This window comes from Eucalyptus grandis, chromosome 6 (genome assembly GCF_016545825.1).
Source record: "Eucalyptus grandis isolate ANBG69807.140 chromosome 6, ASM1654582v1, whole genome shotgun sequence".
Classification (NCBI taxonomy): Eukaryota; Viridiplantae; Streptophyta; class Magnoliopsida; order Myrtales; family Myrtaceae; genus Eucalyptus; species Eucalyptus grandis.
The window spans coordinates 3,029,815-3,047,519 of record NC_052617.1 but is presented as its reverse complement, the minus strand read 5'-3'; the positions used below and the strand labels follow the sequence as shown (position 1 = coordinate 3,047,519).

At 40.5% G+C, this 17,705-nt stretch overlaps 2 protein-coding genes across 2 annotated transcripts; both read left to right on the top strand.

Moving 5' to 3' along the window:
• Positions 1 to 3,197: 3,197 nt before the first annotated feature.
• Positions 3,198 to 7,497, top strand: LOC104447843 (cytochrome P450 81Q32). The gene is made up of 3 exons (XM_010061575.3): positions 3,198 to 3,788; positions 3,943 to 4,409; positions 6,715 to 7,497. The coding sequence occupies exons 1-3, from the start codon at positions 3,263 to 3,265 to the stop codon at positions 7,348 to 7,350; spliced, it is 1,629 nt and encodes a 542-aa protein (XP_010059877.3). The 5' UTR covers positions 3,198 to 3,262; the 3' UTR covers positions 7,351 to 7,497.
• A 5,622-nt stretch (positions 7,498 to 13,119) lies between these two features.
• Positions 13,120 to 17,080, top strand: LOC104447842 (cytochrome P450 81Q32). Its single transcript, XM_010061573.3, has 3 exons — positions 13,120 to 13,741; positions 13,897 to 14,363; positions 16,310 to 17,080. Exons 1-3 carry the CDS (start codon positions 13,138 to 13,140, stop codon positions 16,943 to 16,945), a joined length of 1,707 nt encoding a protein of 568 aa, XP_010059875.2. The 5' UTR covers positions 13,120 to 13,137; the 3' UTR covers positions 16,946 to 17,080.
• The last annotated feature ends 625 nt before the right edge of the window (positions 17,081 to 17,705 follow it).

Genomic DNA, 17,705 nt, shown 5'->3' with positions numbered 1-17,705 from the left:
GTTCTCCCTCCAACATACTAGATTTGACCCGACGAACGGTCTCGTTTTCGCTTTAAAGCAAAACAGAGCCAAATTTGAAAACTGGTGAATTATTGTACTTGAAAGGGTTTTGCACCATCTTGCTCCTGGCACAGGCCGATGAATTTTCCTTACCCTGAGAAAAAAAAAGAGGGCCTTTTCAGAGGAAAGATTTGACCGCCTGCCAAGGCCGACAAACGCTACCCAACAAAGGAGGGAAAACGCGCGGGAGCCAAACATGCAATCCTAAAATGCTCATGACTTGGACTTAAGCTTGGAAGAGGCAGAGAGTGACCCTCATTTCAGGGGACTGATGAATGCAAGAAAGCATGTTTTCCAAGAAAGAAAGTGAGAATCATGAAAGGAAAGGTCTCGTGAAGCGTAAAGAATCAATATAAAATAAAAGGCAGAAACAAAAAGCGAGTCCTCGTTGGTCGTGTCCCTTGTTTGCAGGGCAAATACTCATTGTGCGACACTGCTTCGGCTTTATCCTGCTTCTTCCTTCTAATTCTCGCTTCACATTGCCACACAAAAAGAGCCATATAGCTTTCTCTGCTCTCTACTCTGCTCTCTCTCTCTGCTCTCTCTGCTTTGCTCTGCTCTGTGATGGGGGTGATGCTCTGTTATGAGCTGGACCCATCATCCGCATAAGCAAAGAGAGCCCGTTCTTCGTTCTTGCTGCTCCTTTTTATGTCTGGTATTTTATCCTTCTCGTGCAAGAGGAAGAAAAGCGGGTCATTGGGTGATGGAGGTTTTGCACAAAATTCTGATCTTGCTCCTTCTCTCTTCGTTGCTGGTGTCGGGCGACGGGAGGGAAGAGGCTGTGAACGCCAATGGCATGAGCACGGTGTCACCAGGAGCGAAAGAGAGATGGGAGAAACAACACAAGGGTCGTCATCCACGGCTGCGGTTCGGGCACTCGCCGCCTGACAAGTGGCTGTCGAGCAAGAGGAGAGTCCCCAACGCTTCGGACCCTCTCCACAATCGCTGAGCCATCTTCCTTTCTTTCAGCTGTGCTTGGAGTGTTTCAGGTTGACTCGAGCCTTGATTGCTCGATAGCGGCAGGCGCTTTTTGGGGGACTTCGTCGTCTGTGTTTTGCGCAACTTTCCATACTTATTATTACATGTATCAGCTTGCTTTTTTAAGGCAAAGAGAAAAGGGTGTATCGTGTGAACTTTGTAAATATTTCGTTTGCTTTTGCATCAAGAGAGTGGTACACTGTAGAATGCTTGAGCTTATAGTCTATATTCGTCGCAGTTTGCTCTACTCTCCCTCCTATTTCGAATCATATCGACATTACATAGGTTTTTGCAGATTCATTGGCTTACCAACAGATAAGGATTGAGCTTAGAGGTAGGTAAAGGCTTTCCGAAAATTCAACGAGGGAAAGAAAAGGTGACCAAAGGGAAAATGTAAGAGAATGATGATGCATGTGAAAGATGACACTAGCGCCCTTCAGTCCAGTCATTCAAACTTCAAAGCAACGAGAAGTTTGACCTTTCTTTACTCTCCAAAAGCAATCATTTAATGGTTGGGCCTTTTCAAGTTGGGGACTATTTGAAGGAAATTAACTAAAACAAATTCTTGAAAGTCAAATATGGGAGTTCATCGACTTGATGCATGTGGCATGGGTATGTATTGCCCCTTTCATTTTACTGTAAGTTTCGTTCCGATAATCATTAACATGTGAACATGAACCTGACACAAGTCAAACTAAATAGAATGAACATAGTTAATGAAATATCCTTAACGTAATATTTTACTATTGAATACCCTGGACATGATAGTCTTTTGACTAAACATGTTGACATGAAGATCACCCATGGATTTTATTGACACTAACTTATTAAAGAACACAGGCATATGGGTTAAATTTCATGTCTAACAGGTTTGACACAAATAAGATGTGATGACTAATGTCATGTCATGAGGGTTGACGCGTAATTGGTTGGAACATGATTAGTTTAATTTGACTTCACGAATTTCATGTCATGTTCGAGTTGTACTATCATGTCGTATCAAAAATTGCTAACCCTAATAAAGCGACCTTGCACTCCATACATCTCCACATATTGATCGATGCACCCCTCCGGCACCCTCTCCAGCTCCGCCGTAAGGAAGTAGCTCAGGACGAACCTGCCCCCGCTGTTCACCATCGCGTACGAGTAAATTAGCTTTCTGGAAGTATATCTTTATGGTTGTATTTATCATAGCTCCGTGCTTGTTGTCTATAGTGGACAGTTCATAAAAAATTGAGGAAAACCAACGCATGCACCTTCGCGCAAATCAAGGTAGATAAACTCACCTTCATGTTCATATTGTTAGCTGGATTCACTTCTATATGGAAGAAGCCTAATGAGTTGCAAGCTCAAAAATGGTTTAAGTCCATACGTAAGTCATATGGAGAAATAGGTCCTATGTGAAGGAAGCCCAATGAGTTGTAAACTCAAAAATGACTTAAGTCCATATGATAAGTCATGTGGAGAAATATGGTTTCTCACTATTTTTAAAAAAGTGGTAGCAACAAAAAAACGTAGAAACAAGAGAAAAAAAGAAAATAGAAAATTTGGAGGTTGAGGCAAAGTCTGATTTACATCAAGCTGGCATCGGAGGTCGATTCATGGTCCGATTGAGCTGAAATTTTGTCAGCATGTTCGTGGCGCAATCTTATTGAATCTAAACGGTTTGATTTTTGTTTGAAGCTCCCTACATTAGGTTTTTCATGAATTGATCAAAACCTACGTTTTTGGTCAGATTTATTTTGATCTCTTGTGAAATTCATGTGTATTGCCAATAATTATGTTATTGAGGTCTTTGCTGTTATGTACCTCTAGTATTTGCTAGAGAAGAATATTGTTCACCAAATTTTGTTGATAGTGAAGATTTTTGGGTGGACTCCGGTCCCGTGATTTTTGATCTCCTCATATCGAGGAGGTTTTCTACATAAAAAAATCGTATTATGTTCGTGTGCTTGATATTTATTTTACTTTACTATATCGATTTCTATTAAATTTACATAAGAGATGAGATTATTTTATTTCGTTGCGTTAAGTTGATATTGTTCGAATTGTTACTGTTGTCCCATCACATATCATCCTGCCCATCAGTCCATCAGTCGCCCACTTTTCCTTAACTATAATTTATTCTTTAAATGGTTTTAAATTGATGCGTTCCTCGTCGCTTAGTAGTCTACAAGAACTTCAACTCAACACACGGTTCAATCGACACTTTTCCACTGTGAAAATGGAGGAAGAAGCTCCTCAACAATGGCTGAACCTAGCACTGATCTCTCTCCCCCTCCTCTTCCTCCTCTACAGATTCTTCCTCCACAAAAGCACGAATCCCAACCACCGCCTCCCACCGAGCCCTCCGTCCCTCCCTATCATCGGCCACCTCCACCTGGTCAAGGAGCCCCTCCACCGAACCCTGCACGATCTCTCGCTCCAGCACGGCCCAGTCTTCTTCCTCAGGTTCGGCTCGCGCAAAACCGTAGTCGTCTCCTCGCTGCCGGCCGTCGAGGAGTTTTTTACTGAGAAGGATGTCGCCTTCGCCCACCGGCCCCGCTTGCTATCGGGGAAGCTCCTCGGCTATGACTACGGCATCTTGGGCCTAAGCCCTTACGGTGAATACTGGCGCAACCTCCGCCGCTTCACAGCTGTGGAGATATTCTCCGCGAGGCCCCTTGCTGATTACTCCGCTGTCCGGCAGGAGGAGGTTCTTTCCCTGGTGAGGCAACTGTTTCGAGATCACTGCTGTCTCGGAGACAGGAGTAAGTATTGCCTAGACACAATTTACCTGGCGGTCTCATATGAAGAATCTACCTCTATCCAAAAAAGGCACAAGTTATCTTGCAGTTTGATTGTGTCTACCATACACCTCACGAAGAGAAGTTATATCTGTTTATTTTTCTTTTCTTCCTGCAGAAGATAGGGAATGGCTGAAGGTGGATATGCGGCGGAGGTTGTTAGATCTTACCCTGAATGTGATGATGCGTATGATCGCCGGAAAGAGCTACTTCGGGACGGACCAGGTGTCGGAGGAAGGGAGGGAGTTCAAGGAGATCATGAGAGAGTTCTCGCAGCTTTTCGGAAGCTCTGCGTACATGGGGGATTTCATCCCAGCGTTGGGGTGGGCTGATTTTCACGGGGTGAAGAAGAAGATGAAGAGCGTGATGAGGAAGGTGGACGTGTTTTTACAGCAGCTGGTCGACGAGCAAAGCGGGAAAAGGAACAAGCCGTCGTCCGCGGTGGCGGCGGCGGCCGCGTCAGTGTCATCAAAAGGGGTCGACGGGACGAGATCATCGAGGACGACATTCATCGATCGGATGTTGGACGTCCAAGAACAGGATCCGGAATTCTACACCAATACAACAGTCAAAAGCGTCGTTCTGGTGAGCACCGTCACTCTCTATTTACCATATTTTTATTTACCGGCAAGTTAGGGACGGCGCAACCTTTTTTACCAACCTTTTAAAAATTTAAATTGTTAGATTTTTTTTATTATCGGAAAGTATATTTTCAAACTCAGAATCTCGTGTCCTCCTACAATCTAATATACTAAACTGTTCATAAAATTTTAAATCGTTAATTGTTATTCAGATTAAGTGGCATGTTACTTCGTATTTCCTCGCCTCGCCTCCAAATCTGTCGCCAGGCGGGCTATGGAAATGCAATTTTTCCATGATCATGCCAAACTAAATGAAGACAACTTCAGAATAAAATAAAAAAATCTTCGCATTTCCTCTTCCGTTCCTTTGAAATGACTAATCGACTTAACGCTTTCGCCCGAGACAAATTTTACAAGTTAAAGAATTTTTTGGGGGGGCGAGATCAAGATGATCACGTAAGAAAGCCGATCACGTAGCGCCCACCTTAGTTGAATTTCGGTAGCTAGTGCCGATATTTTCCACGCAAGGAAAAGGTTAAGGTGCAAGTGGGAGGGACTGATGCGTCGACGGTGCATAAAAAATATTGGTAAAAGTCCCTATCATGATGATGATACTGTTTGATCAAATATAGTCTTTTTCTCACAATCTTATTATGATCACACGAAATTATTTGACTACCCAAGATGATTATGTGAGGTAGCTTATCCTTTTAAGATTTCGTTCATTTCGTAAAAAATATAACGTTCTTAGAAAATATTTTCCACAAAGTTCTTTTTCGAGAATAATGATAATATCTTTTAGTGCGTGGCTGAAACTTAAAAATGAATTAGAAAATATTTTATGTCGTTTGGTGTGGAAAATTCAAGTTGATTTTCGTCTATGCACTCATTTTAATAAATTTTTATTTTCTTATTTTCTTAATTATTTAAAAAAATAAAAATTTTTAACTTTTTATTTTCTTTCTACTTTTTCTTTTTTTTTTTTTTTTCCCCCCATTCTTCTTTGCCAGCAGCTAGCGATTGGCCAAGAAAGAAGAAAAGCAAAAAAAAAAAAAAAAAAAGATTTTGTTTTAGAAAATAAAAAATAAAAAAATAAAGAAGTTGGGGTTACTAGAGTGTGAGATAAGAAAGAGTGAGTGAGGAAAATATTTCCTCTTATTTGAAAAAGGGAAATATATATTTATTTTGAAAGACTTTTTTCTCTTCATAAAAAATGATTTTCTTAATTAATTTATTTTCTATGTAAAGCATGCTGAAAAATCTGGAAATACGTTTTTCTGAAAAGGGTTTTTTGTTGAAAAGAGCAGAACCTACGATTGCGATGGCAGCCTCCATCAAGTTCAACTGGCCGCCCAGCGGAAAAAAAATATCGTTTGGTCCTTAGATACTTTCAAACCCTTGTGCTACATAGTCAAGAGGGTCATCATTTGACATATATCAAACCTCAGAAAAGAAGAAAGGGCTACCAGCAGTCCTTACATTCTTATCTTATCAAGGACAGAGAACTAAAACTAGCCATTCAAATGTGTGGCCTAAGTCCAAGATAGGAATTTAAGTTGAGTGGCGCATGACATTTGGTTCGATGCATTTTCTTGTGCACATTGCCAAATGTACTAATACCAGTATAAGGAGCTTGTTTACTAGATGACGTGTTAAACTTTAAGTAGCACTTAAAAAAAAAGGATCATATTTAATAACTAGTGCTACATACTTTCAAACCCTTGTGCTACATAGTCAAGAGGGTCAACATCCGACATATATCAAACCTCAGAAAAGAAGAAAGGGCTACCAGCAGTCCTTACATTCTTATCTTATCAAGGACAGAGAACTAAAACTAGCCATTCAAATGTGTGGCCTAAGTCCAAGATAGGAATTTAAGTTGAGTGGCGCATGACATTTGATTCGATGCATTTTCTTGTGCACATTGCCAAATGTACTAATACCAGTATAAGGAGCGTTTACTAAATGATGTGTTAAACTTTAAGTAGCACTTAAAAAAAAGGATTATATTTAATAACTAATATCAATTTGATACACTATTTAGTAAACTAGTTTAGTTATGAATTTATATGACATCTTATCAATGTGAAATATTTTTTTATATAGATAGATAAGACTCTAAACTGTTAATTGAACGAGTTCATTTGTCAAAATTGAAAAGTGTATACTTATTAGAGTATTTGAATATTTAATGATTTTTATTTCGCTGGCAGTGTATCAAATGAAAGTATATTTAGTAAACCTAGCAGTTCTCTTTTTCTATAACATGAAGACCCACTTTAGGTAGATTAGTCCTGTGAATTGTGCAGGCATTGCTGGTTGGTGGAGCCGACACCACGGCCACCACGATAGAATGGGCAATGATACTTCTCCTCAACCACTCCGAAGCAATGCGAAGGGCTTGCGACGAAATAGAATCCAAAGTTGGACATGACCGCCTCCTTGAAGAATCCGACCTCGCTAATCTCAGCTATCTTCAGAACGTCGTTAGCGAGACGATGAGGTTGTATCCATCAGTTCCGCTTCTTCTACCACATGAATCCTCGGAAGACACCACCATCGGGAACTTCCGCGTTCCGCGAGGTACGATGCTGCTGGTAAACGCGTGGAGCCTTCACCGGGACCCCAAGCTATGGAAGGATGCCGAGAGTTTCATGCCGGAGAGATTTGACGGCGGCCAAGAGAGTAATGAAGGGTTCAAAATGATTCCTTTCGGTGCGGGAAGGCGAGCATGTCCTGGGGCTGCTCTTGGGAGGAGGGTGATGGGGTTAGCGTTAGGAGCATTGCTCCAGTGCTTCGAGTGGCGGAGAGTTGGCTTGGAGCAGATCGACACGACGGAGGGCGACGGCCTCACTGCGCCACCGGCGGAGCCTTTGCAGGCCTTGTGCAAGCCACGTGAAATCATCACGCCCTTCCTGGCCAGTGGAGATGATCACATTAAATAAGAAACGACGACGAAATGCTAGCTAGAGACGCACACTACGCGTAAGGTTAGGAAGCAACATGGAACAATATGAAGTGGAGTAATCTTTCTGGATGTTTTTATTTTACACCAGCCCTATCAAAATAAGTTTCAGACTACAGTCGATTTAGCTTTTCCAAGGAGTTTTTGAGCTCTAAAACCCATTCGATAAAAATTATGATATTTGGCAAATTATTTTGAAAAAAAAAAAAAAAAAAAAAAAAAAAAAAAAACCACTTTGGAAAAAATTAACCTTGACAACATTGAAAATCCCAGAAATTGGGACCTGCTTTTGACTTTCGGTATTTTTGGAAGGTAAGTTTTTCAATTAATGAAGTTAGACTTTTTTGCCCTGAAAAAATTCACTAGAGACAGCCATTAGGGGCTGTGTTCAAAGTGCGAGAATGCATGATTGCTAATATTCTTGCACAACTTTGAGAAGTTTTTTCTCTACTTGACTTGTTTTGGTCGGTCCATGTTCACAAGCGATCAATCTAATCAAACAATAACTTAATTGGGGAATGCTATGTCCAAATTCTATGATACATGTTAGGAACGGTTAACAACCCTGCATAATCTTTTTGGTACCATGTATTTCAATTTAGTTTCAACATGCATTTGTCAACTACTTTTCTAAAAATATGAGATGCAGTTATAATTTTTGGTGACATAATCAAGTGAAAGGTTCACATCAAGTCGCGCCTTGGGATGATTGCTTTTCATGTATGTTTTGAAAAATGGATGTGAGTAAAAACTATGACATTGCATATAATGCCCACATCATATGATGACGTGGCGTGTAAAGACATGTTGTGGTAACAATGATGAATCATGTGGCAAGCGAATGTATGAATGGATATTTGTTGAGATGACATGGGCGACCAGATCACTATTTTGAGTCGACTTATTTTGGGCATGTTTATTGTCTCAAAAGATGCACGTGACTGCTTCATAGCAACTCTCTCTTATAGCCGGTTTTGAAAAATTAAACTTTTTCGCCAAAATTTTTATGATGTTTCTATGAGTTTGTTAAAAAATGCACCCGTTGCGCTTGTTAATTAATGAAATAACAAAATATTTCATCTTTCAATTAGATGACATCAATGGGCAAGTTCAAAACGAGCTTGTGAATTAGGCATATTTTGTTGCCTAGGCCGGCAGTAACAAAAAATCCATGTACAAAATTGTTGGGCCAAACCGGATTGGGCAAAGTTTAATAACTAATTGGCTTTGCAAAAGCCCTCCCAAAAGGGCCTCTTTGGGCCTTTGTTACTTAGGCATGCCTGGTGGTGTGTAAATTATCCAAAAAAACCCTAAACCTATTATACTTTACCCAATTCAATTTTAGATATTTTAACTTTACGAATTAAGTCCTAAACATTTTTGCATTTTGTATTGAGTTAATCTGGCCAATTTTAACTGGAAATCTTTGACATTGACGCTAATGGTCCTATGTGGCAAGGGCAGCGCTAATGTGGATAATGTATATAATTTATTTTGTAAATTGTTTATTTTTTCTTATATTTAATTTCCTTTTTTCCCCAATTGGCCAACCCTCGTCGGTAGAAAGAAAGAAAAAGAAAGAAGAAAGAAAGAAATAATAAAAATATGGTCCACATTAGTGTTGATTGCCCTTTGCGGCACTACCCATGCCTACTTAGTGATTTTTGATTAAAATTGGCCAGATGAATTCAATTGACAAAACATGAAAATGTTTATGATTTAATTGACACAATTGAAAGGTCTAAGACTGAATCGATCAAATTGCAATATATTTATGACTTTTTGAACAATTCTTTCTACCAGTGGCCATTAAACTCATAATCAAGTCCATTCTCAATTTTTCACCCTCAAATCTGATTTAATCATTGTGCGATCTCCTAGATAAATAACATAGGGTTGGGTCTAGTCTAATTAAGGCTTTCCTTTTGGACATAGAATCAAATTATCTATTTATAGCTGGATAACATCAATATTATTTAAGAAAAGTCTATTTTTATTTCAACAACATAACAACGTGTTTTAAATCAAAGGTGGCCTAATTTCCAAAAGATGACACATTACTTTAGGCTAGACAATTTTGCTAGAATATTGTCCGGTGAGGGAGGTTGGGTGGGATTTTCATCGAAATTCACCATTATTTAGGTGTTGGGACCCAAAATGGAACCAGGATTGTGTCCGGATTTTGGGCCATCTCATGCCGAACGGCAGGGCTTGAGTGCCCGGCCTTACACCTTCAGCACTAGGGGTGAGCGGTTCCGGTTCCTTACGGGTTCCGCTTGGAACACTGAACCTACCTCGGTCGGGTTCCTCATTTTTTGGAACACTGAACTCACCGTTAGAACAAGAACACTGGAACCTACCGTCACGAGGTTCCGGGGTCGGTTCCAGGTTCCCAACAGGGTTCCACAGGTTCTTTATTTTTTATTTTTCATTTTTAGATTAAAAATGGAAAATAATGCAGCAATAATAACGACATAGCCATGAATCCTGCAACCTGATGCTAGAACACACTTCACATGCTAAACCGACTTGAAGCTATTGAAGATGCCCAATAAACTGATGTTACTCTTATTTAGACATTGCAGATAGCAAACCAATACCACATAAGTTGAAATTCCTCAGAATTGACACAACTAAAAGCTCCCCAATGTCTGGAAGGACGACCACTAATAATCACTACCACACTATGAGAACAAGCACCACCGTGACCTCAACAAGCACTGAACAGGAAAAGCAGGTCCAACACAAGCCTATAAGTCTCATCTAAATAAGAAGATCAGGCCAATCATTAGCAGAACCGATCAAAGGCACTGAACGTTGAACACAATGTGTTGTAACAGCGACAAGCTTAACAAGACATAAAGTTGAAGCAACATTAAAATTCACTAAAATCCCATCTCTGATACTATCAAAACCACATGAAGCAACAGAAACTACCACAATTCGCAGATCATCGGATATAAAAAATGCTTGTGCTCGAGAGTAACAAAGCAGCACTGTATCTAAGCAGCGATTTGCTTCCTTAAAAGTCTTCAATTCGCTTAAAAGCAATAATCAGAAAAGCATCAAGGTCTCTTTCGCAACAACTAAAAAGCTCTAACCCAAAGCAAAAGCAACTCCTCCCATGAAAACATCTCAGAACCCTAGCTTGGTGCGGCGCCAGTGCCTACGCTTCGCGTTGTACCTGAACGATTTCGGCGACAAAAATTAGGCCACAAAAAAATAAAATAAAATAAAAAGACGGCTTTTTTTGGACAAAATGTGAAGGAAAGTGTTGTCAGTTCGCATGCGAATCCAGGGAGGGATGGGCCTGTTCGGTTCCGGTTCTTCTTCACCAGCTTCTTCTTGATCTGGCGACGGCGAGCACGCGGCGACGGTGGCGCGACGGCGACGAAGGCACGAGACTCACGGCACCAACGGCGGCATGAACGGCGCACTGAAGAAGGCGGCAGCCGCGGCTCAACCCACGGCCAAGGGGGGAAGAGCTCAGTTCGGGCGGAGGTGGTGACGGTTCGGAGCAACGATGGCTCGGACGGCCGAGCAAGCTGCAGCAAGAGGTGGTGATGGTGGCTTGGGGACGGCGGCGGTGCCTCACGGTGGCGCGGACGGCAATACAGCTCGTCGGACTCAACGGAGAGACGGCTTGTTGGACAAGCAGTGGGTGGTGGGGGTTTGGTGGCCAAGAGGTGGTGGTGAGTAGGGCGTGGGGCGGCGGTGTGGTGGTGGGTGAAGCAGCAACCGGCGAGAGGAAGGAAGAAGAAGAAGAAGAAGAAGAAGAAGAGTGGGGGTTCGGCCGAGAGAGGGGGAAAGAGAAGAGAGAGAGAGAGAGAGGAAAAGAAAAAGTGGGGGCAGGAAGTGACGTGAGGAGGAAAAGGTGGAGAAAAGAGAGAGGGAAAAAGAAAGGGAAAAGGGGGAAAGTTGAACGGAAGGGGAATCGCACGGAAAGAATTAGGGTTTTTATTTTGTAACTTTGCCGGTTCCGGTTCCTCAGGTTCCGGTTCCCGGAAAAAGAGAACCGGGAACCGGAACCGGTCCCCTTAGAACCGGGAACCGAACCGGAACCTCCTCTGTTCGGTTCCGGTTCCCGGTTCTACCAACCACGCTCACCCCACGTAACCCACGGACGGCGGGTTACGACATCGAACTCGAACACGACAACATGTCGTGACGTCATAAAACAATATCATTATATGTTGCGATATTTTCGGGCTCAATTACCACCGCACGTTCCTGTAATTATTCGGTTACAAACGAGACGTGGATAAAGAAGTGTGCAGACTCCCAGGCTGGAGTGCCTCTGAAATTGGTATCCGATGCTGGGAAGGATAAGGAATGACTATTTCCATTTGGTTTCTTCCACAATCAAAAAGGCCACAAGGTGAAGAGCACCATGATCTTCGACCTTGTCGTTTTTGCCTTCTTGTATGATGAATTGCCAATGTTCGGCCCATCAATCTTCACGTTTTGAAATTGCTCAAAAAAAAAAAAAAATCTTCACGTTTTGAAAGGTGTGCAAAGGATGAAACTGTTCGTGTCTATTCATAAGTGTGAACTCATCCTTTGGACAATTGGTGGTTGAAATATAAAAAGAAACGATTAGATGATAGTTTATAATTTATTTTAAGAATAATAATATGTTTTAAATAATAAAAAATCAAATAATAGATAACTATAAATTTTTATGGGTCACTTTTTAAAAATTTTGATTCACAACAAAATTCAAACATAATATGATTGATTAAATAGTTCATTTTTCTAAAAAAAAAATTAATTTTTTTTTTGAAAATGATTATTTGAATTGCTTGAAATGAATTCGTCAATAATAAACGTTTTTCATAATCAATGACAATTTATGTCGCGAATGATGACAATATTTTTCATCATTCATTTTTGTAAGTGATTTAGGTGATCAATTTTTTTTTTTTTTGGAAAATAATTTTCAAATCATTGAAGTTTTGCGAAACAAATGCACCATATGTTTACATCTAATTGAGAAAAATGCATTAGAACTATAATTGAGAAAAATGCATTAGAACTCTTGCAACTTCTATTCGAGTTGTAATGTTATTATGAATTTCTTTATCATGCTATTAAATTTTATAGAATGAACATAGTTAATGGAATATCCTTAACGTAATAATTTACTATTGAATACCCTGGACATGATAGTCTTTTGACTAAACATGTCTACATGAAGATCACATATAGATTTTATTGACACTAACTTATGAAAGAACACAGGCATATGGGTTAAATTTCATGTCTAATGGGTTTGACACAAACAAGATGCGATGACTAATGTCATGTCTTGAAGGTTGACATGAAATTGATTGGAACTTGATTAGTTTAATTTGACTTCATTAATTTCATGTCGTGTTTGAGTTGTATTATCATGTCATATTCAGAAATTGCTAACCCTAATAAAGCAACCTTGCACTCCATACATCTCCACATATTGATCGATGCACCCTTCCGGCACCCTCTCCAGCTCCGTCGTAAGGAAGTAGCTCACGACGAATCTGCCCCCGCCGTTCACCATCGCCTACGAGTAAATCAGCTTTCTGGAATTATATCTTTATGGTTAATACATAGCTCCATGCTTGTCGTCTATAGTGGACAGTTCATAAAAAATTGAGGAAAACCAACGCATGCACCTCCGCGCAAATCAAGGAAGATAAACGACCCTCCTTCATGTTCATATCATCTTGCCTCATCAGTCGCGCACTTTTCCTTAACTATAATCTATTCTTTAAATGGTTTTAAATTGATGCGTTCCTCGTCGCCTAGTAGTATACAAGAACTTCAACTCAACAAACAGTTCAATCGACACTTTTCCACTGAGAAAATGGAGGAAGAAGCTCCTCATCAATGGCTGAACCTAGCACTGATCTCTCTCTCCCTCCTCTTCCTCCTCTACAGATTCTTCCTCCACAAAAGCACGAATCCCAACCACCGCCTGCCACCGAGCCCTCCTTCCCTCCCTATCATCGGCCACCTCCACCTGGTCAAGGAGCCCCTCCACCGAACCCTGCACGATCTCTCGCTCCAGCACGGCCCAGTCTTCTTCCTCAGGTTCGGCTCGCGCAAAATCGTAGTCGTCTCCTCGCTGCCGGCCGTCGAGGAGTTTTTTACTGAGAAGGATGTCACCTTCGCCAACCGGCCCCGCTTGCTATCGGGGAAGCTCCTCGGCTACGACTACAGCGTCTTGGGCCTAATGCCTTACGGTGACTACTGGCGCAACATCCGCCGCTTCACAGCTGTGGAGATGTTCTCCGCGAGGCCCCTCGCTGATTACTCCGCTGTCCGGCAGGAGGAGGTTCTTTCCCTGGTGAGGCAACTGTTTCGAGATCACTGCTGTCTCAGAGACCGGAGTAAGTATTGCTTAGACACAATTTACCTGGCGGCTGCATATGAAGAATCTACCTCTATCCAAAAAAGGCACAAGTTATCTTGCAGTTTGATTGTGTCTACCATACACCTCACGAAGAGAAGTTATATCTGTTTATTTTTTCTTTTCTTCCTGCAGAAGATAGGGAATGGCTGAAGGTGGATATGCGGTGGAGGTTGTTAGATCTTACCCTGAATGTGATGATGCGTATGATCGCCGGAAAGAGCTACTTCGGGACGGACCAGGTGTCGGAGGAAGGGAGGGAGTTCAGGGAGATCATGAGAGAGTTCTCGCAGCTTTTCGGAAACGCTGGGTACATCGGGGATTTCATCCCAGCGTTGGGGTGGGCTGATTTTCACGGGGTGAAGAAGAAGATGAAGAGCGTGATGAGGAAGGCGGACGTGTTTTTCCAGCAGCTGGTCGACGAGCAAAGCGGGAAAAGGAACAAGCGGTCGTCCGCGGCGGCGGTGGCGGCCGCGTCAGTGTCATCAAAAGGGGTCGACGGGACGAGACCATCGAGGACGACATTCATCGATCGGATGTTGGACGTCCAAGAACAGGATCCGGAATTCTACACCAATACAACAGTCAAAAGCCTCGTTCTGGTGAGCACCGTCACTCTCTATTTACCATATTTAATTTACCGGCAAGTTAGGGACGGAGCAACCTTTTTTACCAACCTTTTAAAAATTTAAATTGTTAGAATTTTTTTATTATTATCGGAAAGTATATTTTCAAACTCAGAATCTCGTGTCCTCCTACAATCTAATATACTAAACTATTCATAAAATTTTAAATCATTAATTGTTATTTGATTAAGTGGCATGTCACTTCGCATTTCCTCACCTGTCCAAATCTGTCGCGAGGCGGGTCATGGAAATGCAATTTTTCCATGATCATTACCAAACTAGATGAAGACAACTTCAAAATAAAATAAAAAATCTTTGCATTTCCTCGTTCGTTCATTTTAAATGACTAATCGATTAACGCTTTCGCCTGAGACAAATTTTATAAGTTAAAGAATTTTTTTGGGGCAAGAAAAAGATGATCATGTAAGAAAGCCGATCACTTAGCGCCCACCTTGGTTGAATTTCGGTAGCTAATGCCAATATTTTCCACGCAAGGAAAAGGTTAAGGTGCAAGTGGGAGGGACTGATGCGTCGACGATGCATTAAAAAAATTGGTAAAAGTCACTATCATGATGATGATATTGTTTGATCAAATATAGTATTTTCTCACAATCTTATTATAATCATTGAAATTATTTGACTAGCAAGATGATCATGTGACGTAGCTTATCCTTTAAAATTTCGTTCATCTCGTGAAAAATATGATGTTCCTAAAAATATTTTCCACGAAGTCATTTTTTGAGAACAATGATAATATCTTTTAGTGCGTGGTTGGAACTCGAAAATGAATTGGAAAATATTTTATGCCTTCGGTGTGGAAAATTCAAGTTGATTTTCGTCTATGGACTCATTTTAATAAATTTTTATTTTCTTATTTTCTTATTTTTTTTAAAATCAAAATTTTAAACTTTTTATTTTCTTTCTACTTTTTCTTTTTATTTATTTTATTTTTTCTTCCCCCTCATTCTTCTTTGCCGGTAGCTAGCGATTGGCCAAGAAAGAAGAAAAGCAAAAATAAAAATAAAAAATAAAAAATAAATTTAAAAAAATAAAAATATAAAAAATAGAGAAGTGGGGGCTACTAGAGTCTGGGATAAGAAAGAGTGAGTGAGGAAAATGTTTTCTCTAATTTGAAAAAGGGAAATATATATATTTTTATTTTGAAAGACCTTTTTCTCTTCATGAAAAATATTTTTCTTAATTAATTTATTTTCTGTGTAATGCACGCTGAAAAATCTGGAAATATGTTTTTCTGAAAGGGTTTTTTTGTTGAAAAGAGCAGAACCTAAGAATGCAATGGCAGCCTCCATCAACTGGTCGCCCAGCGGAAGAAAATATCGTTTGGGTCAAACACTTGTGCTATATAGTCAAGAGGGTCAACATCCGACATATATCAAACCTCAGAAAAGAAGAAAGGGCTACCAGCAGTTCTTACATTCTTATGTTATCAAGGATAGAGAACTAAAATTAGCCATTCAACTGTGTGGCTTAAGTCCAAGATAGGAATTTAAGTTGAGTGGTGCATGACATTTGGTTAGATGTATTTTCTCGTGCACAATGCCATATGTACTAATACCGGTATAAGGAGCTTGTTTACTAAATGATGTGTTAAACTTTAAGTAAAACTTAAAAAAAGGATTATATTTAATAACTAATATCAATCTGATACACTATTCAGTAAACTAGTTTTGTTATGAATTTATATAACATATTATCAATGTGAATTTTTTTTTATATAGATAAATAAGACTCTAAACTCTTAATTGAATGAGTTCATTTGCACTTATTAAAGTATTTGAATATTTAATGATTTTTATTTTGCTGTCAGTGTATCAGATGAAAGTATTTTTAGTAAAGCTAGCAGTTCTTTTTCTATAACATGAAGACCCACTTTAGGTAAATTAGCCCTGTGAATTGTGCAGGCAATGCTGGTTGGTGGAGCCGACACCACGGCCACCACGATAGAATGGGCAATGATACTTCTCCTCAACCACTCCGAAGCAATGCGAAGGGCTTGCGACGAAATAGAATCCAAAGTTGGACATGACCGCCTCCTTGAAGAATCCGACCTCGCTAATCTCAGCTATCTTCAGAACGTCGTTAGCGAGACGATGAGGTTGTATCCATCAGCTCCTCTTCTTCTACCACATGAATCCTCGGAAGACACCACCATCGGTAACTTCCACGTTCCGCGAGGTACGATGCTGCTGGTAAACGCGTGGAGCCTTCACCGGGACCCCAAGCTATGGAAGGATGCCGAGAGTTTCATGCCGGATAGATTTGACGGCGGCCAAGAGAGTAATGAAGGGTTCAAAATGATTCCTTTTGGTGCGGGAAGGCGAGTATGTCCTGGGGCTGCTCTTGGGAAGAGAGTGGTGGGGTTAGCGTTAGGAGCATTGCTCCAGTGCTTTGAGTGGCGGAGAGTCGGCTTGGAGGAGATCGACATGACGGAGGGCAACGGCCTCACTGCACCGCCGGCGGAGCCTTTGCAGGCCTTGTGCAAGCCGCGTGAAATCATCACGCCCTTCCTGGCCAGTGGAGATGATCACATTAAATAAGAAACGATGAAGAAATGCTAGCTAGAGACGCACAGTACGCGTAAGGTTAGGAAGCAACATGGAACAATATGAAGTGGAATAATCTTTCTGGATGTTTTTATTTTACACTAGCCCTATAAAAATAAGTTAAGACTACATTTGATTTAGCTTTTCCAAGGAGTTTTGAGCTCCAAAACCCATTCGATAAAAATTGTGATATTTGGCAAATTATTTTGAAAATCACGTTGGAAAAAAATTAACCTTGACAACGCTGAAAACCCAAAGCAAATTGGGACGTGCTTTCGACTTTCGGTATTTTTGGAAGGTAAGTTTTTCAATTAATGAAGTTAGATTTTTTTACCCTGAAAAAACTCACTAGAGACAGCCATTAGGGGCTGTGTTCAAAAGTGCGTGAATGCATGATTGCTAATATTCTTGCACAACTTTGAGAAGTTTTTTCTCTACTTGACTTGTTTTGGTTGGTCCATGTTCACGAGCGATCAATCTAATTAAACAATAACTTAATTGGGGAATGCTATGCATGTTAGGAACGGTTAACAACCCTACATAATCTTTTCGGTATCATGTATTTCAATTTAGTTTCAACATGCATTTGTCAACTACTTTTCTAAAAATATGAGATGCAATTATAATTTTTGGTGACATAATCAAGTGAAAGGTTCACATCAAGTCGCGCCTTGGGATGATTGCTTTTCATGTATGTTTTGAAAAATGGATGTGCGTAAAAAGTATGACATGGCATATAATGCCCACATCATAT

Excerpts from the sequence above, each read along its gene's own strand:
- LOC104447843 (XM_010061575.3), top strand. The coding sequence starts at position 3,263 with ATGGAGGAAGAAGCTCCTCAACAATGGCTGAACCTAGCACTGATCTCT. Across the intron at positions 3,789-3,942 it reads CTGCTGTCTCGGAGACAGGA|AAGATAGGGAATGGCTGAAG; the intron begins GTAAGTATTGCC and ends TTCTTCCTGCAG. Across the intron at positions 4,410-6,714 it reads CAGTCAAAAGCGTCGTTCTG|GCATTGCTGGTTGGTGGAGC; the intron begins GTGAGCACCGTC and ends TGAATTGTGCAG.
- LOC104447842 (XM_010061573.3), top strand. The coding sequence starts at position 13,138 with ATGCGTTCCTCGTCGCCTAGTAGTATACAAGAACTTCAACTCAACAAA. Across the intron at positions 13,742-13,896 it reads CTGCTGTCTCAGAGACCGGA|AAGATAGGGAATGGCTGAAG; the intron begins GTAAGTATTGCT and ends TTCTTCCTGCAG. Across the intron at positions 14,364-16,309 it reads CAGTCAAAAGCCTCGTTCTG|GCAATGCTGGTTGGTGGAGC; the intron begins GTGAGCACCGTC and ends TGAATTGTGCAG.